The 26,192-nt window shown below is 35.2% G+C and overlaps 1 protein-coding gene across 1 annotated transcript in view; it reads right to left on the bottom strand.

Annotated features, from left to right (window-relative positions):
- LOC150101574 (molecular chaperone MKKS-like) overlaps positions 1-19,065 on the bottom strand; it is a 39,276-nt gene extending 20,211 nt beyond the window's left edge. Inside the window, exons 1-3 of the mRNA XM_090400696.1 lie at positions 17,531-19,065; positions 13,769-13,950; positions 3,370-3,480 (exon numbers count right to left, since the gene is read on the bottom strand). Coding sequence (XP_090256822.1) covers positions 3,370-3,480; positions 13,769-13,950; positions 17,531-18,563 — 1,326 coding nt within the window. The 5' untranslated portion in view covers positions 18,564-19,065. The remainder of the gene's footprint in view (positions 1-3,369; positions 3,481-13,768; positions 13,951-17,530) is intronic.
- Positions 19,066-26,192: the final 7,127 nt, after the last annotated feature.

Consider the following 26,192-nt stretch of genomic DNA (forward strand, 5'->3'; position numbering starts at 1 on the left):
TGTCACATATATCACAGTATTAACCTCATTTGGATGACATACCCTTGCAAAGTGGTCACTCAGTAACTCAACTATTTTATCTGCTTCTGTCACCTCATGACCATCAGCACTTATATTAAGGTTATTCTTTCATAGTCATTCAGCCTCTTATTTGCACATAGCAAAAGAACACTTTGGGATTTCTCTTGGCCTGCTCAGCTAGTTTCTTCTCATAATTTGATTTTGCCTTCCTTACCATACTGGTCACCATTCTTGCTTGGCCTTTGTACTGTTCATGAACTTGCTGGTCACGTTTCTCCTTATATACTCTCCACAGCATTTTATTCTTCTGCAGCTCATACTTAATGATATTACTTATCCATCTAACTCCTACCTGATAACTCTCTTTACTTTAGGTATACAATTTAATACTGCTTCCTCTAGCGGAAGAGGAAGCAATATTAAATTCCGATCCTCTGACCAGGTCCAATGCTCTAACACCCCCTAGTCCCCCTCCATCACATGCTGCCTCAAGCAATTATCTCTTAGTAGGTGTATAAATTCCAATTCAATTTCCTTCCTGCCATGTGATCTTTCTTCCTTCCAGTATATATCTCCATAGTTGAAGTCCCCCATAATAATCACTCGACTTGCACTCATTGTACTAATTAGCTGATGCATGTCTTCCAGATCATTCCTGGAATCCCCTGGCCTACAGGCAACCAATTGTATATTTTGTCTTAATGGCCTTGATCTTACAGCAGACTACAAATGAAGCACTCTCCTGTTTCATTTGAAGTAGTCTGTTTTTTACAGTATCCCTGATGATGTCTCTGCGACAGAGAAGAAACATCGAATCCAATAAATTTGTATTTTATTGTTTCTCTGTGTCATACTCATTCCATTAAACTTAATAACAAGTTAATAAATTTAGACAAATTTCAGTGCTGTGTAGTGTGATTAGAAGCAAATTAACAAAATTTGAGAAAAGTATACTGTTAAATCACATTTTCTTGAGTTAAACAAATGCAATACAGGGGACCCCTGCTTAATATGTTCCAAGCTAACATTTATAATAAATATATTAATATTTTCATCCATCCAAACATCAAATTTTTTTTATTCAAAGAATTATTTACAAGGGCAGTTAGTTTGTGCAAGCAAAAATGTATTCAAAAAAGGCAGATAACAACTCCAGATGTGAGAAATTTTACATCATGTTATTAATTTGGAAGGGGATCAATCGTTCGATGCTGTTGGCACACTCTCCCTCGATGAGTCTTTGGACTCCCTAGAGTGTCAAATAACAATAATAATTATGTAAATTTTCTCAAATTTGGAGCTTAACAATGACTGGAATGGAAAATGCATTAGTTAAATAAGCATATGATTGGAATCAGCATTCTATGTCACCAATTGGTATGCTAAGGGAAATTTGATCATGATTTTAATGCTGACTTTTTATTTTTTATAATAGAATATTACTAATATTCAGGGCTTGAAAAATATGCTCTTCTGCTCATCCATGACGAGTGAGAATTTTTAGTTCAGAGTAAAAAAAAATCAGAAAGAGTTTCAGGTTCATCATCAGTTTTATTAATGTAATGCTAATTCTGTTTCATATTTTAAGTTGTAAGTAGTATTTTGTACACTCACCTTACTTATTGCATCTATTGGAGAATACTGGCCATTATAAATGCCTGTTTTGTCATTTTATCACTGATTTTGTTGTAATGGAATAAAACCGATGAGGATAGGAAACACTCAGCAAATCTCGAGCAAGCTCTCAGTCATATCACAAGGTAGCCAATTAATCATGACACAGCAACTTAAAATAGATATGCAGAAGACAGTGGCACTTGGCATTTATTACCCAATGATGGAATATGCAGAATCTGTCCATTAATACGTTGACAGCCACGGCAATTTTCAGGATTTGGGTCTCAGAAGCCAATTTGATTTAATCATATCGCATTATTCAAAACCCTAATTATAATGCATAGTAATCACCAAAAAACATATAGAATGTGTTTTTTTCGGAAAAAAGGTCTCACAACTTATCTTATCACATAAAACTTATAAAATTTAGAGAAGCATTCGTTGAAATGCTGATTGGAAAAGAGATTCTACCAGTTTCAGAGAAAGTTAGATTGGAAGAAGTTCATTATTTAGAGAGTATCCCACCTACCGAAAAAAATTGCATCCGACAAAGCCATGTCGAATTTGTACCCAAGCTAAAAAAAAATGACGAGAAATGTTATCATTGTCCAGCCTGCAAAGAGAAGCCAGCACTTTGTGTGGAAGGTTGTTTTAAAAAATATCACAAAAAATAAAATTCTTCTATTACTTTGTATTTGATTTTCACGGTATGAATAAATTTTCTGTTCATGTACGCCAGCCTTGATTTTTTGTTCTCTTCCCAGAAGCCAACTATCCTTAGTTACGCTTATATACTACGAATATACTCACAGCTGAAAAAGACAAGTCCAGCAACTACGAGTTAACTTATAGTTGGCCCTCTTGGCCAGATCGCCTACTACGAATTATCTTGTAGTTGGCAGTCAACGTATATTTCTTTATACCGATTCTAACCTAAACAATTTTCAGTTATTTCTGGAGTTGCTGCTGTGTCATTTGACATCAGTAGTCCTGTCTATCCAACAATGTTTGAGAGCAATAAGAAATCAAAAATACACTAATATGAGTAGACCTGAAGGTGTTATTTTATTGAATTTTTATGAAACTGAATGTTTTCAATGTTCAATGGCAGAGAAGAAATTGTTTCATTTTTTCCTAAAAGTGATTCAAGACATAATTGTTAGAAGAGAACAAGTAGTAAAAAAATAGTATCATTAATAAAATAATAATAATAATAAATTGTCTTGTATCACTTATAAACTGCACAGAGTTTTCATTCACAGACTGATAAGTACACTAATACCTAAGCAGTTAAAAAATTTACTTCAACTGGTAGGTATACAAAGTAAAAATTAGCCATAGCAACCAGACCCAGGATTAAATACATGACCATGACATATAACCATAGTGGTAGAGTAAATCCATCTGACTCTGAGATATTTGACTGACTGGTGAGCTGACGCAAAATTTTTCAAACCCTGCTAATATTTTAAACTAATTTTTTACCTTATAAATCCATTTTGCATTTATAAGGTAAAAAATTAGCATTTTTTATTATTATTTTATTATTATAACTTGCAAACCTAGCATTTTGCAAGTTATAATTATTAATTTGGATATCTTGGAATTTAGAACAGTATCCTATATCCCTGAACCATGTTTTAATCTCTCTCCTCAATTAATGCCAGGAATGTATCCACTGGGGTCCTCTGTGTGCTCAATTCAAATATAAAGCAAATAAAAATATCATACTTTATTCTTTATAAAGCCAGCTAAATGAACTTCAGTGCAACCAGCTCCACAAAAGACTTCTTGTTTTCTCACTAACCTGTACAGGGCATCAACTGCTTGCTTGAAAACAACCTAGAAAAATTACATTTCAGAATGACTAATAATGTTAGTCACTATATATTACATTTAAAAGATTACACAGGAATACACACCCACACATACTTATAGGATGAAACAATGCAAATCAGATATAATCAATTACTATATAACTTTTTCATAATAAAAACTGGGGGCTACGGCACCCAGCTCCCTGTGTTCTGGACTGGTAGGCCGGTTCTCCTTGAATTCTGATGACTCGAATTTTGAAGACTCAAATGGCGGTTCTGTCCCCTGGTGCCTAGGGTAGCACCCGAGTGTCGAGTCTTCAAAAGGAGATCCCCCCAAGGTGCCCAACCCCTTGAGTTCCAGACTGGTAGGCCGGTTCTCCTTGAATTCTGATGACTCGAATTTTGAAGACTCGACACTCAGGGTAGCCTCTGAGTTTTAAAACATTTCAAAAAACGTGACATAAAAAGGCTTATCACTTTATATATATATATATATATATATATATATATATATATAGGGTAGATAACAACCACAATGAATTAATAAGGATTTAAATAAATCTGAATTCTTAGCATATAAGTGAAACAGAAGTATATCATATAAATACAACAAAGAAATCATCTATATTACACTTGAATTTATACATACCGTATCTTGAAATTCAGAATTATTTATTCGTCAAAATGAATAAAAATTTCTTTTGCAAAAGTAGCAAGTAAAAAATATGATGAAGACTTAATAAATCTGTGTCCATTTATGAATATAAATGTAACTTTCTCCATTATGGATAGTAACTGCAGCTCGAGCTAAGTAAGAGAATTGTATCTTTAAGAAAAAAAAAGTTCAAATTATCATCAGGAGCTGGCTGTAACATGGTGAAGAATCCTGTGTGTTCACACAGCATTAGTTGGTAAATGATTCTAGCCTGGCCAAATGGTTAGCATACTTTCCCTCCAACCAACTGGTTCAAATTTAACTGTGGGCATGGATGTTTATAAATGTCTTTAAGCAGGAGAATGATTTAACAGTCGAGTATGAAAGCACAGTCACTCTTAATGGAGGCTTGAGAAAGGTGTTTAGTCTCTAGAGCAGGATTTCTACATTATGTAAAAAATAAAAAAGTTTAAAACAATTTGTAATCGAACTCATAGTACAATGTACTATAGGCTCACAACCTTTTATAGATGGAAGTCATATTTTTTTTAAAAAAAATGCTACCTGCAATTGAGTATATTAAAAAAACAGCCATGCAAAGAGCTATTCATTTTCTGTGGACAAAGAAGAAGGCATTTGTCTAAATCAACCCCAGCATACTGGTGTAGCAGAGCAGACAAGGATGTGGGACTTTTAAGCAGCTGAAGCAATCTTTCTTATAGAAAATTATACATGAAGGTCTGGACTGACAGAAAGTCAGCAGAGAATGAGATGATAATCAAAAGAAAATAAGCATGGAAGCACTGTTTAAAACCTGTGATATACCGAATCCTCTGCTGTAAACAATATGAGAGTACTGCACTGTTTTTTTTATTATTTTTTATTCAGATTCCAAAAAATGGAAAAGTTTTTTAAACCTATAACATACTAATATGATGAAAATGACATAATCCATGCCATGAAACATCCTTGCCAGCAAAATATTGAATGCAACAATAAGTGATGGCAACTTATTTGCTGGACATGCACGAATTCATTTTAGTGGATTGTACTGTGCATAATGAATTATTCAATACTGCTGTCAAAGAGCGCATGGATGCCATCTGTTGCAAGAAGTCTGATCTGCTGTCACAAGAAGTGTTATTTTTGCAGTGATACTGTCCTTCTTGAAAAACTAGAACAGAAGATCTCTTCCCCCACCATTCCACTTTGACACTGTCAGACTTCCTTCCTTTCTAACACTTGAAGAAATATGTTTGTAAATGATGCCCTTTGATTAATGAAGTCATCCAAAAGTAGTTCAAAAGAACACATTATCATATTGACATGACTTCAACACTGACTGTTAAGACAAATACCCGAATAATCATAGAAATGAGGTAAAATTAGTATAAAATTATATATCAAGAACCATACTTGATAATGTCCTCCCCCCCCCTCTAGAAGTATTGGAATTATCAATATCTACTTTTCATAACTACTTATGTTTAGGTTTCAGAAAGTTGCCAATCATTTGCCTTATTAGAATCATTTTAAATGCAACTCTCACTATAGCAAATGCATAGGGATTACTGGAACAGTTTGTTCTTATAGTTTGTTATAGTAAATTTCTTTTAGCAAAGCATTGTACCCAAGGGCACTGAGCAGGAACTTTCAATAGTCAGCTATAATGAAAAAGTTTATTACAGTGATGTTTGCTATAGTGAGAGTTAGCTTTTTTTTTTAAACTAGTTTTACACCGTGCTTTGCTTTCTTACATTTTTCTCTGTATTCTGTAACAGCACAAGATGACTTACTTGCCAGAAACTTTCTATATGCCTTCTTCTTTTCCTTCACTGCCTCTTTAACTTCTTCAGTCTACCATGGAGTTCTGATTTTTCTATCCTTACAGACAACCTAACTGCATGCCTCTCTGGCTTAATCAATTAATGTTTTCTTCAGGATTTGCCAAGAACCAAATGGAGATTCAATGCCAAATCCTGAAGAAAACATTGACTGATTCAGCCAGAGAGGCATGTGGTGAGGTTGTCTGTAAAGATAGAAAAATCAGAACTCCATGGTAAATACAGAAAGTTAAAGAGGTGGTGAAGGAAAAGAAGAAAGCATATCAAAAGTTCCTGGCAAATAAGTTAGCTTGAGCTCTTAGAAAATATAGAGAAAAATGTACGAAGTGAAGTACTATGTAAAACTAGCTAAACAAAAGTCATGGAAAGAGTTTAGTACGAACACAGAAAATAAATATCATGAAGATAAAATATTCTGGAGGCTATTGAAAAACCTCAGAAATGTATGAAGAAGTACTGTAAAAGGAATCAGAGATGATAAAAGTGACACAAAAACTGAAGACAATGATATTCTGGATGTTTGGAGTAATTACTTTGAGACTACTAAACGAAACAAGCAGTGTCAGCATGATGATAGAAAACTTCAAACAGGAATGTAGTCAGGAATATCCATAATTTGAAGTATAAAAAGTCATTAAAAACCTGAAATGTGGAAAGGAGCTGGAGTAGATGAAATTTGGCCAGAAGTAATCAAATATGGAGGAATAAAAGTTTTACAGTGGTTACATTGCATAATTCAGAAGGCCTGGTCAGAGGGTCAAATTCCAGATGACTGGAGCAGAGCTCTCAATAATATACATATATAAAAAGGAGAAAAAATGAATGTGAGAATTACAGAGGTATTTCCCTACTCAGTGTTTCTGGTAAGATTTATGTAAGTATACTCGAGAAATAGCTAAGAAAAATTGTGGAAGGGAAGCTTGGTGAAGAACAAGCTGGATTCAGGCCAAATAGAGGTTGTCAGGATCAGATTTTCAATTTAAGACAAATAGTTGAGAAATCTTGGAATATAACAAGAATTTGTATTGAAGTTTTATTAATCTGAAAAAGGCATATGACAAGATGCCAAGAGGAAAGCTCTTCAAAACGCTACAGTTATATGGTGTAAATGGGATATTATATCAAGAATTACACAGTCTCTATTTAAGCTGTAGGTCAGCAGTTAGACATGAAGGAGGTACAGGAAGATGGTTTGATGTTAAGTCGGGTGTGTGACGAGGTGCACATTATCTCCACTGTTATTCATTATCTATATGAATCATATTATGAAATGAAAATGGTATTAAAGCTGGGTTAGTGATATTAAAATTGGTGATGTTAATCTTAGCTCTTTATTTATGCAGATGATGTTATATTTCTGCATAAATCCAATAAAGGTCTGCAAGATTCCCTGACTAAATTGAACAACTGTTGTAATAAATTTGGTATGAAAATCAGCAATAAAAAGACAATTAAAATAGACATAAACACTGAAAACATGAACTGCATCCTGAATGGTGAACCTACGGAATCAGTAAAACAGTATTTTAGGCACAATTTATAGTTAAGATGGCAAATTAAATATGGAAATAGACAACAGAATTAGTAAAGCTGGTATGGTAGGAATTCAGTTGAATAAATTTATATGGAATAAGAAAAAAATTTGTCAAAACACTAAATTAGCTGTATACAACACGATTTTCAAACCAATTTTTAACTTATGGATCTGAAAGCTGGGTTAGGAAAATACTTGATCAAAGACTGCACTCCTCTGATATGAGATTTCTGAGAAATATTAGCGAAGTGAACAGATGGCATCAATGGCAGTATCGCATCAAAAATTAGGATATTAGGAATGAACTTGGCATTGGCAGCATTCAGAAATGTGTTAGAAGAGCTAATCTCAGATGGTATGGTCATTTAAACAGAATGGGAGAGGAAAGATTACCAAAACAAGTGTTCTTTGCCAAATTGGCAGAGAAAAGACACAGAGGATGACCAAGATGTAGTTGGATTGATACAGTAAAAAGTGCCTTAAAAGACAGAAATATAAGATCTGATAATATTGGAATCTTGACAGATAACAGATTAATTTGAAGGAAAATTGCTGATTGAAAATTAGTACTGTGTAACTTTTTCATGTAGTACTATCATAATTATCCTGCACATCCCCTGAGGGTACATATCAGGAATATGATGAAGATAATGAATTATAGTACCCTATATATAGGCAGACCCCCCCCCCAACTTATGTAACTTTCACTGATGAAAATTTGGACTTAACACAAATTATCCTGAGAGGGTTATGGAAAAAATTTCAAGTTATAAAAATTTCATATAAAGTAGCTAAGTAATAAATTACTCACATGACACCTAACATAGTTCTTCCACAAGGCAGCCAGCTCCTGATACACATACATGCCTTCTTCAGTCTTGCTCTGTTTACTATTGAACTAGAGCATGATGCGTATCTGTATTTATAAACTTGATCATTTTTACTCTTTTCGTTCACTGTGGTAGAGTGCAATCATGATGGAAAATGAAACACAATTGAAAACCGATATGTAGATGCACCAAAACTGATCTAGAGATGAAAAAATAAATTTGAAAAAAAAAGAGGAAAGTGGGCAAAGATTAATAACCATAGCACATGATCTTGGTCTTCTGCCATCAACAGCGAATAGAAATGTGAAAGGATTTGCCTCTTTAAAGTCAATAATAATAATAATAACAAAAAAACATTCTTGTTCTGTTATCTTGTTCATTAGACAGAGTCCATTAGACGTTTCTCATTTCTTGCATCTTATCTCCATTTGAATTTGTGCACATTTTTATGTTGGAACATGGTGTTACTATTAAATTATTGAAGGAATTTACAATGCATACTGGAATATTAATTAAAAGAAACTTTAATAAATACCTCCTATATTTCGACAATGTCACATTGCCATCTTCATGGGAACATACAACTATGACACGTGCATGCAACAAGCGCTACAAAAAGCAAATAAAGCAGAAGAGAGAAAACTACTATTGTTCCTAGAATCCTAAAATTGCCCTCCCCCTAGCAGGCTATATTGAGTTGTCTTGGCTGTTGGGCTGAAATTCTCAAGATGCAAGTTTCCCAAATTTGGGGCAGTCTCATGCACCCAAATTTGTTGAGGTTTGCAAAGTTTTTTGGAGCTGAGGCTCATGCACCCAAATTTGTTGAGATTTGGAAAGTATTTTTAGTGCCTGCATGCACGTCGTAGTTGTATGTTCCCATGAAGGTGGCAATGTGACATTGCTGAAATATAGGAGGTATTTATTAAAGTTTCTTTTAATTAATATTCCAGTATGCATTGTAAATTCCTTAAATAATTTAATAGTAACACCATGTTCCAACATAAAAATGTGCACAAATTCAAATGGAGATAAGATGCAAGAAATGAGAAACGTTTAATGGACTATGTTATTGATGATAGCAATGTTTTCCCAGTGATTCACGACACAAGGGTATACAGAGGATTTGAAATTGCAAGTGATCACCATTTAGTGTTGAGCAGAATAAAATTCAATTTCACATCGAAAAGAAGGACGAGCAAGAAAGTTTTAAAATAAATCAAAGTCAGACAGCTATTAGAGGAGCTACAAGAATCAAACCTTGGGGATTCAGTGACAATTAAAGAAAATTTTGATTCAGCTTCAGCTCTTCACTAGAGAGGCATGGTAATCTGCAAGGATAAAAAAATCAAAATTCCATGGTGGACTCAGGAAATTAAAGAGGCAATCAAGGAAAAGAAGAAAGCATATCGAAAGTTCCTGGCAAGTAAGTCAGCTTGTGCTCTTAGGGAATACAGAGAAAAATGTAAGAAAGCAAAGCATTGTGTAAAATTAGCTACACAAAAGTCATGGGAAAACTTTGGTAAGAACATAGAATATAAATATCAGGAAGCTGGTAAAATATTATTATTAGTATTAAGAGAGATCTCCAGGGAGTCAGGAACTCATTGAGGGAGTCCATACTATTTGCACCAGCTGTCATACCTGTTTTCTTGAATTCATTCATGCTACTTGCACACACACAACATCCAACGACAATCCATTCCAATCATGCACCACTCTATGAAAGAAAAATCTAGCCTTCACCCCCTTCTTGACAGTATTCATTCTCAACTTAAAAGGATGCCCTCACATCCTTTCCCCACCCTCAATAAAATGAAAATTTCCATCTACTGAAATTCTGTATAATCCTTCCAGAAGTTTGTAGGACTCAATCATATCACTGCTCTTTCTCCTATTTGCTAGTGTCCACAGTCTACAAATGCTCAGTGTCTTCATAATCAGTATTCTATAATCCTGATATCATTTTTGATACTCTCCTTTGCACTCTCTTCACTGTATCAGAATCACCATGGAAACCAGGAGACCAGACCTGTATGCAATAGTCCAAGTGAGATCTTATCAAGAATTTGTAAGGAGGCAAAATGACATCCTTAAGCTTTATATATCAAGGTTCATTTCAGCATTGCAATTATTCTCAGAGTCATATTTACAATTTTTGCAATCTGACGACCCTTGAACCTTCAATTTCCTGTCTACCAAAACTCCAAGATCCCTAGCCTGATCAGTTTCTTTTGGCATAATCTCACCAAAGACCTTACTGTAAGTTTAATTAACATTAAACTTACAGCTATTTTCACATGTCCACAATTACAGCCTATTCAAATCATTCTGCAAGTACTGCATTAAGCACTCCTGATTAACCTACATATCTTTACATTACTCACCAGCAAATCCTTCTCAATATCATTAATGTACAGAGTGAATAACAATCGATCAAGGACTGATCCTTGAGGCACACTTGAATCTTGCAAATTCAACCCCCCTCCATATATGACTTTTTGATATCTATCAGTTAACCTTTCTCTTAGTCATGTCAATAGTTTATAATCCAATCCCATATTCTCCAATTTATGCAACAGTCTTCTATGATGTATTCTGTCAAAAGCCTTAGCAAAATCCAAAAGTATCATGGTGTATGCATTCCCCTTGTCTAACTCAGCAGTAACATTATTACAGAATGTCAGCAAGTTGTTAAAACATGACCTTCCCTTAGTAAACCCATGCTGATCATTGGAAAGTAGAGATATACTGTCAATCCATCTTTGAATGCAAGCCATAAACAACTTTTCAAAATCTTCACCACTACTCCTGAGATACTGATTGGTCAATAATTGAATACATTGGTATTTGCACCACCAGTGGAAAGAATGTATGGGATTACCATACATTCTTTCCACTCATGTGGAATCATTCCTGTTCTGAGACTCAAATAGCCTGGTCAAAGGAATAGCCAGTTCGGCTGAACACTCTTTTAGCATCTGTGCTGATATTCCATCAGTTCCTATTGCAGAATTCTTATTCATTTTGTGCAAGTTTTACTCCCTCCTCATACATGAGTTTCCTCATACAGTGAAGACGTATGAGGACATAGCAGTGAGTTCAATGTTGTTCATGTACCAGGTTGATAGTTTTAGCAAAATGGCTACTCATTAGTTGAACAATCACTTCTACATCAGTCACCTGCATACCATCTGAATCCAGTAGAGTTATTCTTTCAAATTCATTCTTTCTTTTGCTTGCAGCATAATGACAGAATTGTTTGGGGTTATCTTTGATTTGCAGAGTGAGTTCCTTTTCATACTCAGACTTAACTTTCTGTACAATACTTATGACCCTTCTGACCTGCTGCTTATAATTCTCTAACTGACATCATCCTTATGCATCATCATCATCTTTTACTTATGAATCTCTTGCTTAATTAGATTACATCTGTTTCATTCCTACTCTATTCTTCAAACTCTAGGGACACATTCTGATATCTCATCATTTAAGAATTTTTTAAACACTTACCACACATTGCCAATATTCTTCCTATCCAACAATTGATACTATGGTAGAGAACCCAGCATACTCCTCATGCAGTCATAATTTCCTGCTTTCTAGTTCAGCATGTATCCTTTTCTGCATGGAACATTCATTATATGGTATACATGAGACATGTACAGTAAAAGGAATTAAAGATGATAAACGAGACATGAAAACTGAGGATAAAGATATCTTGATGTATGGAGTAATTATTTTGAAACAGCAGTAACAGAATGGTGGTAGAAAACACTCAACAGGAATGCTATCTGGAATATATATCTGTACTTGAAGTAGAAAACACTATCACACCTGAAATCTGGAAAGGCAGCTGGAGTACATGATATTCAACCAGAAATGCTGAACTATGGTGTTATAAAAGTTTTCCAGTGGCTACACTACATAATTCCAAAAGCCTGGTCAGAGGGTCGAGTTCCAGATGACTGGAGTAGAGCTTTCATAGTACCTATATATATAAAAAAAAGGGAATAAAGTTGAATGTGAGAATTACAGAAGAATTTTTCTACGGAGTGTTCCTGGTAAGATTTATGCAAGTATTCTTGAGAAACAGCTGAGAAAAATTGTGGAGGAGAAGAACAAGGTGGGTTAAAGCCAAACAGAAGTTGTCAGAATCAGATTTTCACTTTAAGACAAATAGTTGCAAACTCATGGGAATATAACAAGGATCTGTATTTAAGTTTTGTACGTCTGGAAAAGGCATATCAAAAGGTGCCAAGAGGAAAGCTGTTCAAAACGCTCCAGTTATGTATTATGTATAGAGATTATATAGAGATTATGTATTGCTTGATATAATGGGGACATTATATCAAGCAATACATAATCTCTATTGGAGTTGTAAATCAGCAGTTAGAAATGGAGGTACAGGAAGATGGCTTGATGTTAAGTCGGGTGTGCAACAAGGGTGTACATTATCTCCACTATTATTCATCATCAATATGGATCACATTATGAGAGAAAGCAGTATTAAACCTGATATCAAAATTGCAGATGTTAATCTCAGCCCTTTACTTTATGCAGATGATGTTATACTTATAAATAAACTGCAAGTCTGCAAGATTCCCTGACTAAATTGAATAACTGTTGTAATAGATATGGTATGAAGATCAGCAATGACAAGACAAAGACAATGAAAATAGGCAGCACCATTGAAAATATCAACTGCATTGTGAATGGAGAACCTATAGAATAAGTGAAACATTCCAGCTACTTAGGCATGATTTTTAGTGAAGATAGTAAATTAAATTTGGAAATAGACAGCAGAATTAGCAAAGCTGGTATGGTAGGAAGTCAAATGAATAAATTTATATAGAATAAGAGAAAGATTAGTCAAAACACTAAACTGCTGTATACTGTACACAATGTTCAAACCAATTTTAACTATGAATCTGAGAGACTTAGGCCACTGAATGGCATCAGCAGCAGTATTGTATTAAAAACGAGATGTCAGGAAAGAATTAGACATTGTTCACATCATTCAGGACTGAGACTAGCAGAGCTAATCTCAGGTGGTATGGCCAGTTAAGCAGAATGGGAGAGGAAAGATTAGCTAAACAAGTGTTCTTTGACAGGATGGCAGGAAAAAGACCAAAGGAAGACTAAGATGTAGGTGAATTGATACAGTAAAAAGTGAATTAGAAGACAGAAATATAAGATCTGATAATATTGGAATGTTGACAAATAACAGGCTAATCTTGAGGAAAATTGTTAATAGGAAGTTTGTAATCATGAAACTTTACATGTAAATCATAAACTCCTGTACAACCCCCCCAAAGGGTGTAATGTCAGAAATTTGATGATGAAAAAAATTAGGAACTGTGCCAATTCTTTCAAGAGATTTTAATGGGCTTTTCAGTTTGTCATTATGTATATTTAAATTTATAACCCAGAAGTAAATAAATTTTACTCACCTTTGTTTCTTCAACCATTTCTTCTGTCTGATTACATATTAACAGAGTCCAAATATTATGATTTTCATTTTGCAACTGAACATATTTCTTCTTTCCAACAGTTATACAGTTCATCTGTGTAATACAGCCATAAACATTATGATTGTCATTAGGCAGCACTAGAGATTCCAGAGGTGTGGCACCTATAAAAATATAATATACAATATTAATAATGAAACTAAATTTTATAAAACTATGAATCAAATATGCTAGATGCTTAATATGTACTAGTACTTTAAAATGTCAGATTGTTTTTCATTTTGAAAAATCTGAGTTTTCATCAATAAGGATGCAAATATCAACTTGCCTGATTAGTCTAGAGACAAGTGACCAAGCTGGTGATAGGTCTGTGAAATGCTCTCAAGGTGTGTAGTTTGATAAGTTTAGTTGATGCACATTTGATTAAAATAAATGTGATTTTAATGAGCTGTCATGTATTACTTATCTCTCCCACTCTCTTTTTTCTATTTATTGTACCCTAGTTACCCAAGGGGTTCTATAAAATTGATACAAAGGAAATTTTTCAATACACGACAAACAGAGAGAGAGAGACCACTTCTGGAAGTTGTGTAAGAGTGTGGTTAATAAGAATGTGCAAAGTAGATTTTTTACTTGGAGAGTAGTTAATGAGTGGAATGGAGTGCAAGAAGTAGTTGTGAGTGCCCTGAAAGTGAATGAGTTTAACGTGAGATATGATAAATATTGTGTATAAAGGTTAGTGTGGATCTCCCTTGATGAGTCTTCTGACTCCATGGAGATATTTTAACAATAATAATAATTACTATTACAGATATGCAGTAGTATGAAGGAGAAAGGAATCTATGTGGAATTATAAGGCAGATGATTATAACATACTTAGAACCAGCTTAAGACAATACTGCAGAAAGAAAAATAGCAAAAGCAATGGCAAAAGAAGAGTGAGAAAGACAGAGATCAGGAGTAAAATAGATGACTAGGAAATCAAACAAGAACTGTCAATGAAAATGATGTTACAGAAAGAAAATATAAAGAGAGAGGTAGAGAGCAGCTAGATGAGGAAGAAACAAGTGAGGAAAGTGACTAATATAGTAAGAATGGAAAAATTATAATATAATAGGAGAATAGCACTATGATTCAAAGAAAGGAAAAATCCCAAGGAATTCTTTCATTATGCAACCAGAAGAAAAAGAGGTCAGTGTGGACAAATGATGTTACTAGATGAAGATGATGCAAATGGGCCTGGCTCCCACTGATGAGACCTCAATAAAGGTCGAAACCGGTATGGGTAGTGGCCCTTGCCTTAATGCATAGCATTACACATATCCGCAAGGAGATGTGCTTTGCATTATGGGTGATACTGAGATAGGAGTAATGAGGGCTTTCTCCACCTTTGCAACGAGTTGCCTGGTGTTGCACTACCTTTCCCCAGTCCTGAAGATACTTTCAGGCGCAAACTTTGTTTGCTCACACTTGGATAAAGGATTAAACTAAACTTATTATAGTCTAACCAAGTGAAAAATAAACTCTCAACATCTTTCTCTGAATCCGGAGTAATTTAATAATAAGGTTGCACACCCTTTGGCAACTCCTATAGGTTACGATGACCTCTCATTGCTTCTGCCTTTGTATCTCCACTACTGGGCCTGGCTCCCACTGACGAGACCTCAATACAGGTCAAAACCGGTATGGGTAGTGGCCCTTGCCTTATCTCCACTACTGGGCCTGGCTCCCACTGACGAGACCTCAATAAAGGTCGAAACTGGTATGGATAGTGGCCCTTGCCTTAACGCATAGCATTACACATATCCGCAAGGAGATGTGCTTTGCATTATGGGTGATTCTGAGATAGGAGTAATGAGAGCTTTCTCCACCTTTGCAATGAGTTGCCTGGTGTTGCACTACCTTTCCCCAGTCCTGAAGATACTTTCAGGTGCAAACTTGTTTGCTCACACTTGGATAAAGGATTAAACTAAACTTATTATAGTCTAACCAAGTGAAAAATAAACTCTCAACATAGAGATCAGTGTTTAGAGAATTTATTGTAGATGACCTTGAACAGTTATCTGAGCAGTGCAAAGTTTTAATTTCAAATATGATTTCGATTAGGAGTATGGCTTCTCTACATTACCACAGATATCCAAGATGATGCATATGGTAAAGTACTACAGCACAGTATTGATGAAGTCTTTAAGAATATAGTTGATTTGAGAAACACAGAAAAAGCTAGTACCATCGCTTATAAGAAGTAATTGAAATCAAGATATGCACTGCTGAGAGAATGTATCAAGAGAAGAGTATTACACATTTCACTCAACTGGGAGTATCCTTTTGTTTGAAAGATAATGTCCAATGTACTATAACATAGCACGAATGAAAAATTTGAATTTGGCATGAAAATAGTTTATCTAAGAAACAGAAAAGTTAACACAAATACAAAGTTTGTCATATAAGTAGGATGAGCAGAGTATGCCATTGGCAAAGCTGTGAATAGTGTTTGAAGTCAGTGACAGCAGGTCAGTTACATAGGGAAGCAGGTGGGTAAAATAACAGAGCCCTGTGAAACATCTGTAGTAATATGAAAAGCTGAAGAGAGAATATTTACCACCATTACATGCAGTGAATGATCCAAGAGAAAACTGGCAATCCAATTACAAAGAAGAAAGGCAGATATAAGATGGTAATTTGCTTAAAATCCTCCTCCCCCTTTCCAAACCTGCAAAATATCAAATGCAACAGCACAAGTTTCTCCAAACCTTTCTATGGAAGATGTGCAGAGGTGGGTGATGTAAGTAAGAAGACCTACTATGATTGGCAAAATCAATTTCAGTCAATGATTCGCTAACTCTAATGTGGTGAAAGAATTCCCTGTTGATGACTTGTCTCCATTACTTTAGGCCTTCTACATCCCAGTGATCTGGCTATTTAATGAAAATCTGCAAATGGAAGAATCCCTGATGGAGGCATTAAGTTACAGACCAGTATGTATTTCTTCCTTGATTGTTAAAACTCAAAATTTGCAAAAATTCATACATGAAACTGGCAGATGAGGATGATATAATTGATGAGGGTCAACATCTATTTGTTAAGGAGTGCTGTTGTTTCAATAATCTGATTGCCTTTGATAATAAAAGTAACAACAGAGGTTGATGAGAGAAAGGAATATACAGTAATCTCTCAATTATCCAATTAATTTGCTAGCTAACTGAGGATATGGTTAGAATGTACTATTAAACAGTAATGTTCCAGGAGTCAGATGATATGTTAACTCATTCAAAGATTGGTGAACTGAGGATTTGATTAGCAGAAGGTTCAATAATTGAGAGATCCCTGTACTATGACTTCTGCAAACACATTCACATTCAATAGGCTGTCACATGATAAGTTGGTAATTAAGCTGCAATGTATGGATTTAGATATTAGGTAGTAGAATGGATTGGAAATTAGTAATAACAGATATCAAGGAGTTGTGTATTGGTTAGCAGTATCAAGGAGAAGGATTGGAGTTTCACAGTGCTAAATACTAGGATCATTCTATTCTTACATATGATATTATAATAGTATAATGTATATATAAGAGATGACCAAATTTTACAGCCCACTGACCATAAATACAAAAAAAGTGCTAAAGAATTTATTAATATTAGTTACTAATAGCTTAAAACTGCAGGTGCACCAAAATGACTTAGTCAAAACGCCATTATATATTATATTACTTGCAATTTGCTCATTTATACAGATGCTTACCTGATAAATGCTGAAGATGAAATGCTGCTTCAGCACCCAATCGCTCAAGTACAATAATATTGTTATATTCCAAATGTCTTCTGAACAATGGGTGTACAACTTTCTGGCATGCTACAATTTCTATTCCATCTCTGACAAGTGACTTAGCACACTCTCTCATGGTATATAATATCTCATCTACAGCATTAAATCCTACATGTGTCTCTATGTCTGCTGAAGGAAATACAGTATCAGCAGCTAAAGACATTGTGTATAAAACAATTTTTATACCTTTTGAATCAATAGCTCTGCTTTTCTCATACACTTTCCTGATTCTGTAATCACTTTCATCCATTGAAAGAGAGCATGAAATAAGCATTCCTGAAAATACTTTTGTTTCTTCAAGTGATGGCCCTATTTGGGTCACATATACTATTCTTCCAAATCCTTGATGTTTTGAATGAGAACTGGGTATTAAATTAAAAAATGCTTTCAAAATTTCCAAAGAAACTTCCAAATGCCGATCAGTGTGTTTAGAAGCCACAGTGAAACATGCAGGTTTTGATGATATGATAGATTTTACAAGTGACAAAGGGAAATATACCGAGTCAAAATTGGTTGATATCCTACAGATAAAATCAGGTGATTCAATGTAATTAATACACAATTCAATAAGGTAATCATAGACATTTGAAATCAGTGATGGTGGAAGTGAAAGACTGGAAAAGTTTTCCAAAATAGTTATAATTAATAGGGATGCAAAAATACCACCATCATTGTATAAATTTAAGTGATTTTTTACTGATGATAAAATTAAATGTATGAATGGATTCGATGATCTCAGTTGATGATATAAACGTTGGGAAGAGGAAGTTAAAATTACATCACCACCAGTGGTGTTCTGAATCATTTTTAACTTAGAATAAGGCCCATAACAAGTATGCAATATCTTCTTTAGATGTTTCAGGCATTTCTGATTACTCGGATGTCTTAAAGGATCGAGATAAATATCGGAGTTAACAGGAAGTGCAGGTGATACATGTAAAGGGTCCATACTAACATTAATTAAAATTTCGGTATTTGTATTGAAGAGTATATACCAAAAGGAGCTTTACTTTATTATTCTATCGCATGCAAGTACATATTTTAGAATATACAAGAATAATAACTTTAAGTCACGCAGCAATAATTTTGATAAACATAATTAAGGCAAACCTGTGACTGTTAATTAATGCAGCTGCTTTGATCAAACGTTTTTAATAACTCTAAACCACTGAATGACTTTTGCTTCTATCTATTGTGGACATTTTTCTATCTCTTGTTCGGCAGCTGCAAAAATTTCAATTCTTAAATTAAAAAAAGTTCCTGCTCCCAATTTATACTTAATATGACAGACACAGCAGCTGTACTTATTCCGAATGAATTTTAAAACAATCTACGCACAGCAAAGACAGAGGTGCACATTAAGTAATTTTACGTAATTTAAAGGTTGACAAAATGCGGAAAATAATTTTGTACTTTAATAATTATCATACATTTGTACTCAATTTATTAGGAAAATTAATAAAAGCTACAACCGCATATACAACATAAACACGAAAGTATGGAAAAATCAATAAAGCCTTTTAAAGATACTCAAAACTCGTTTTATCATAATAGCCCAACATAGGCCAAGTTATAACGTGCTTAATCCGGAGAGGTTTATCACTCATCTCAGTATTATTTCTAGGCTTCCACTGAGCCATCAATTCGATATATCTGTATCGAAATGCCCACTCACGATACAAAAATTCTACTTGCTCGTATCACGCTTATATATCTTTCATGCATTACTACTTGTAAGCGCCGCCCATCAAGTAAACTCCTCTGACCAATATGGCTCTGTTATATCAGTTTTTCTCCTCTCATCTACAAAACTCTGCAAACCCCATTGTCTCAGTCTATCCTCACTGAACATTTGACACTCCCGATACAATCTCATACTTGCCTCTACATTATTTTCAGAGTTTCCTTATGTATGTCCTATATATTCAAGAGATCAGATTTGCAAACGGTAGCATCTTTCTCAGTACGACAGTAGTTAGAACCGGCGAGCAAAGCGATCGCCTGGACCACTAAATTTCACAACTTGCAATACTGTATGTAAGATATCAAAAGTGCACAGAACTATGTCATTAAGTCAGACACTATCCTAATAACAGACGCTAAAACTATAATCTGTAATGTGTTGACATCATTCGAGTGACACATCCCTTGATAGTTACACTCGAACGCTACAGATGTTAACCTTACTCATGAAATATTATAAATCACACTATGAAACGTAATTGTCGCTATCTTGTTTCCTTAAACCTTAACGTACGTATTATTGTCTGTAGTAGTGTTATACGGTCAACGTTTTGAGGTGTTAAGGATTAAAATGCTAGGTTTCAGGAACCAAAATGTATTTTCCTAACTGTATTTATTTCTACAAGAAAATGTTGCATGAGAAAAGAAGCAAAAATTTCTTCTTTTCTCATTCATTCTTGTACAAAGAAATGCAGTTAGGAAAACTCAGATTTTAAAGTTAAGGAAACTTGATGTAAAAATTCGAAATCCAGAGGAAGTTGTTTTCCATCAAAGAGCTATAGAAATCGAATTTGTAGTATCATGTAATCGCTGATTTATTAACCAACAAATCAACGATTTCGGGAACAAAAAGTGTCTCAGTGATAATTTTGTATTTTTTAGTATTTTAAAATTAAACAAAACATGTGCGATTAAGCAATATAAAGATTGCATCGAAATGCAGTGGAATGCATCAAAATGCTGCGTGAAATAATACCAGAGAACCATGAGATGTGATAGCAATGAAGACAAGACTAGTAAGTGTGATGATATCAAGATAATTGAATGATGAATATGAAAAGAGAATATGTAGTTACAAAATTGATACTTTGCTGATATCAAGAAACAGAGAATATATAATACAACTTAGAATTAGGAAGTTTGTGAGATACAACTTAAATGACTGAAAAGTATTTGTAAAACAGTGGCAAGAGTAATTCTTGAAAACATATTAATTGGGAATGAACAAGGGTCATTTGTTGAATTTTAGGTCAACATGTAATAAGAAAGAGGAAAGTGAAAAATAGTAATCAAAGAAGTGGTGAAAGCACTGATAATGAAGAATGTCAAAGGAGCATGACAGGCAAATATGGCAGCTGAATGATATGGGCCACACTCTGTTTTATTCTTCATATGTGTAAATTCACTAATACAATTTATTATTTCAAGAATAGTAGTTGATGCCATTTTAACGCTATCTGTTGGAGAATGAGGGAGTGTCAATCTCTACCTCAGCCAGTTTGAGATTGCTGGGAACAAATCACCAACGATTTTAAACAGAATGCTGTGAAGATAGTACAGCAGTAACACCTGATTCCATCTTATTTCTTATTATCTGATATAATGTTGGTTCTATAGTCGATTTTCTTGAGTTGAGGTATTAAAAATCCAAGTTTTCTGTTGGAGATATCGCTATTTATTCGTGTCAGAGATCGATTAACTGAGGAACTAGTCAAATAAATGCTTAGAAAAAAGTTCCTCTAGTCGGCAGCTATAGTCAAAATTAGAATGCACTTTCTTTTGGGTGGCTTAGTGCTATGGATACAAAGGCTATTTCGACACGGCTGCACTGGTCCTCTTTTATTGTCAAATAATAATAACACAACAATATCTTTTCCCTTATGGGGAGCAGGCCAGACTAATTCATACCCTTCTAACCCTTGGAAACTGAGTGGGAAGTTCATCTCCACTGGCAGCCAATAAGAACTAGCTAGCTGGCCAAAGACTAATTGTAATTATAAGCGGTATCCAATGAAGAGACAACTGACAGGTGTTGCCATCTCTCGGTCCCTCTCCCCAATACAATATGTTATTGTCTGAAACAGCATGCATTCTACGATCGAGTTTCTTTACTTTACAGGACGAAAAAGCCGATTTTACAGGAGAAAGAAACCACTTTCTTGAAGAAAATTTTCGATTAGAGGAACCATTTCTCTAAGCCTTAATTCGACCAGTTTTGGGCTTTTTCTCCAGTAAACTCCAGTTTTTCTTACCAAAAGTTACAACCAACCTTAGAGCCTATACTATTTCAGACAATAACATATTGCAGCAGGATTAGCGACACGAGTGGCAGCACATGTCTGTCTCTCTCTTCACTGGATGCTATTTAAATATTAGCAATAGTATTGGGCCAGCTATCTCTGATATGCTGCTCCATCCTAGGTCTCCAAGAGTTAGATACAGCTAAAACAGCTCCTCTGTGGAGAATATAAGGCATTATTATTATTATTATATTTAATGACGATGTCGTTCTTCCTTGGAATATTTTAAAGAAAGTTTCTTTGAGATTTTTATTGAAATTTATCGAATAATTTCAGTTTTCGTTTATTTAATGTGCTGCTGCCTAATTTATGCAAAATAACAAAAAAGGGAGACTTTTAGAGCAAGGATAATGAACCCAGGAAGTGTGGGGAGCTATTTTAAAAGTAGTGAACTCTCTAAACCCTTGTTCTTTAACATGTGGTCTGCTGACCTGCACCGGTCCGTGAAAATTTCCTGGCAGTTCACCAAAAATTTCTTCGTCTCTCAGAAACAACGCTCCAGCCACGTATATCAAATTTTCTAACTTCTAAGCAGCAGCAGGTGTCGCACTAACTAAAAGTTGTAATTTTATAACATTGGATTTAATTAATAAAATACTATCTAATCGGTTTATGTTTCTGTCTTAGCCGTGAGCCGGTCCACGAAATATTTCTCCTATTTTCCCCGGTCCGCATGTGTGAAAAGGTTGAAGAACGCTACTCTAAACATATACCTTGATGAAATGATGTCTGTTTTCATGTGGCAGAGAATTTAGAATTTAGAATAAGTATAGCATATATGATCGTTTTGAAATGTGTTCCCCTTTACCTTGTTCCACTGTCCAACCAACAGGCTGTGGGCTCAAATCATATTGAGCATAGAACATAGAAAGCATACGAATACATAGTAGTAAATATTACTTATGACTATGAACATCATCAACATCAGAAGTTTTAAGATCTTAAACGACTATGACCTTCCAGCTATCCTTGGATTTCGTAACCATAATTTTAGGATAAGGTGGTAAGCTTGCCTAAAAGTATATTATGTATGTAAATTCTGTCTGTTATGATTAGGATCACAGCTTCTTAAATTTCATCACCCAGTGTGACAAATCCACCCTACTTATTGGGGACATGATCCAGATGAAAAAAAAGCAAACAAACAAACAAAAAAAAAACTTGCACATTTGGTCTCTAAAGCAGGATTTACCATTCTCTAACCTCTACTATGCCAATGACGTTACTGTACTATAAAACTGCAGTATCTTAAGGGATTCACATAAAAAAACAATGACTAAAAAGTGATGATAGTATGAGGAATAATGCTGTGTTTTGTCTTTTAATATTGCATTGCCGGTTAATGAATTAAGGATGAGTTCTGAGCGTATTTTTGCCATCAGCTGTAAGCTTCCTTTATCTTCTCAACTGGTTAATTTTTTATACAAAAAAGCTTGTGTAAATTTCAGTAATTAATATGCCATTAGAGGGTGCCCGCTAGTGGCATTTCATTTCCTATGTTTTATAATTTTAACTTTCATACTAATATAGGTTTGCAGATGAAATAATTTATAGCTTAAATTCTAGTTTTCGACATGAGGAATTTGTTCTCATCCATTTTTCAGTCAGTTCCGAATTTAACCGACTTTTATCGAAGTTTGTTGCATATTTTTATTTTTATATACAGTATTTATTGTTTTTTCTGTATGAAGTCCAAATTTTTAACTTCTCCACTCACAAAAATCTGCCATAGAACGCACACAAACACATACATATAAATACTAGTTTGAATAAGAAGCATTGTATTAACCATGCTTTGGGAATTCGTTCGATGTTAGTTAATACTGAGTATTATTAAGGTTTAGGCTTAAAGACGGCAGCAGTCTCTCTCTCTCTCTCCCCAGAAGCTTGGTTCATTCATAGCTTGAGGCAAAGGCAGAGAGATGAAGACTGCCTGCAACCCGTCTTAAAAATGTTATTTAGGGCTAAAAGAATCTGCCTACTTCCTTTGGAGAATAAAAGGAATCAGAGAATTTATTCATTTATTTATTTTACATTCCAACAAGTACCCAAGAGAAAAGTAGTAAATGAATTCCGGATTTGTATCTCAATTATTTTAGTTCGATAATAGTCTATATCCCTCTAAAAATTAAACTATCCGAGTTCTTAGATTCGGCAGTTGAAAAAATGAGAGGCACTAGGAACAGTAAATACGCTTATATCTCCACTTTAACCCATATCTCAGACAGCATAAGCTCACCCAGATTTTATCGTAAGCTTTTGGTTGTATGCAGTATATAGAATCTAAGTCTGATTCGGATCTAAAGCTTTTTTTTTTTTTAAGTCCTTCAAATCCCCTAACTGAGTTACTTGAGTTAAAAGATATTTTTTAGAGATAACTTGTAAGTCATTCTTTCTTTGGGACCACAGATCGTGATTGGTCTTCATTTCGTATATCTTGAGCTTTTATTCCTTGTTAAATATGTTTTATGGTCTTTCTTTCATCAAACTGCAAAAAGCTTTTACTATATTGAAAATTTTTTAACATAATTCTTTCGTAGTGTATCTTCATTAATGTATATTACAGTATAATGTACAAGGTGGCCAAAAATTATGGCTACCCTGTACAGATACCTCTTTGGAGGCATCTGTAGCTAAAACCAATAAACGGAATGAGACCAAATATTATATTGACACTTTTGAAAGCATGGGGGAGATGATTTCCGCAAAAAAAAGATTTAGTATCAAAAATCGACGATAGAGGAAATTTTGGCGCTGGAGGAGCCGAAAACAAGCGGATAATTACATTAAAGGCAGATGGAATAATAACATTTCGACGGTGTAAGCAACAGCCGCGTCATTCATTCCAGCTGGATATGTGGCGTTACAATCTTCTTCTTCCTCTTCTGCAGCTTGCAGCTTCTCCCACTTAAGTGGGGTTACTGTTTGTAATGAGTCTCCTCCACACCTTCCTGTCTTGGGCTGTCACCACATCCAAGTCCTTCATCTTCAAGTCCTATTCTACCAGCTCCCTCCATTTGTTCTTTGGCCGCCCACGCTTCCGCCTTCCTTGCACATCCATCTGCATGACGCTTCTTCCCACATATTCGTCCTCCCTCCTCATCACATGACCAAACCATCTCAACCTTGCCTCCTGTATTTTCGCTCCTAAGTTTGTAACTTTCACTGTTCCCCTGACATAGTCATTTCTCAGACGATCTTTTCTGGTCACACCGCACATCCACCTAAGCATTCTCATCTATGCTACTTCCATCCTGCTGATATTATTTTTCCTCAGGGCCACAGTTTCTATAGCATATGTCATAGCTGGCCTCACTACTGTCCTATAAATTTTGCCTTTCAGATTGATCGGTACCCTCTTATCGCATAACACTCCAGCCATCTCCCTCCAGTTCCTTCAACCCGCTTATATCCTGCATCCCACTTCCTTCTCAGCTCCTCCATCTTCTTCCACTGTTGAACCGAAGTATCTAAAGTCTTTCACCTTCCTGATGACATTTCCTTCCGGCTCCAGATCTGTCTCCTGTCCGCCGCCCACTGTGCAACACATATACTCTGTCTTACTTCTGCTCAGTCTCATACCTCTCTCTTCCAGTACTTTTCTCCATCTTTCTAGTTTAGTTCCCGTTTCTTCTCTTGAATCTACACACAACAAGATGTCATCTGCATACAACATTGTCCAAGGGGCATCTTCTCTCAACTCCTCTGTTACCACCTCCATCACAATATTAAACATAAACGGACTAAATGCTGACCCTTGATGCAAGCCAACTGTTACTTGAAAACTTTCTGTCTGTCCCAAACAGGTCCGAACACTTGTCTTCACATTTTTGTACATTTCCCGCACCAACCTGACATATTTCTCCGGCACCTTCTTCTCCGTCAGACACCTCCAGACTTCTTGCCTTGGCACTCTATCGTATGCTTTCTCCAGATCAATAAATGCCAGATGTAGCTCCCTTTGTTTCTCTCGATACTTTTCCATCATCTGCCGTAACCCAAAGATAGCATCTGTTGTTGATCTACCAGGCATGAAGCCAAATTGTTCCTTTGCAATCTCCACCTCCTTCCTCAATCTACCATCAAGAACCCTTTCTAGGATCTTCATTGTGTGGGACATCAACTTTATTCCTCTGTAATTTTTACAGTCTTGTGCATCCCCTTTACCCTTGTAGATGGGGACAAGAGTACTTTCCCTCCATTCCTCAGGTATATTTTCCTGTTGGCAAACTTTCATGAACAGGTCCCACAGCAGGTCAATTCCCTCTTCCCTCAGTGCCTTCCATGCCTCCACTTCCATTTCTCATCCTCTTCACGCCTTCGTCACTTCCACTTTACTGATGTTCTGCACCATCCCCTCAGAAGGCTGCCGATCTCCTCTGTGAATCCTTGCATTTTCCTCATTCAAAAGTCCCTCAAAGTGTATTTTCCATCTGTTTCTTATGTCCACATCTCTCCATAATACTCTTCCTTCAGCATCTTTGATCTGCTTCACATGTAAGATGTCCTTTGCTGCTTTATTTCTACATTTCGCT

Source organism: Typopeltis vanoorti, chromosome 11, assembly GCF_054136105.1.
Source record: "Typopeltis vanoorti isolate ZY-2024b chromosome 11, IOZ_Tvanoo_1.0, whole genome shotgun sequence".
Classification (NCBI taxonomy): Eukaryota; Metazoa; Arthropoda; class Arachnida; order Uropygi; family Thelyphonidae; genus Typopeltis; species Typopeltis vanoorti.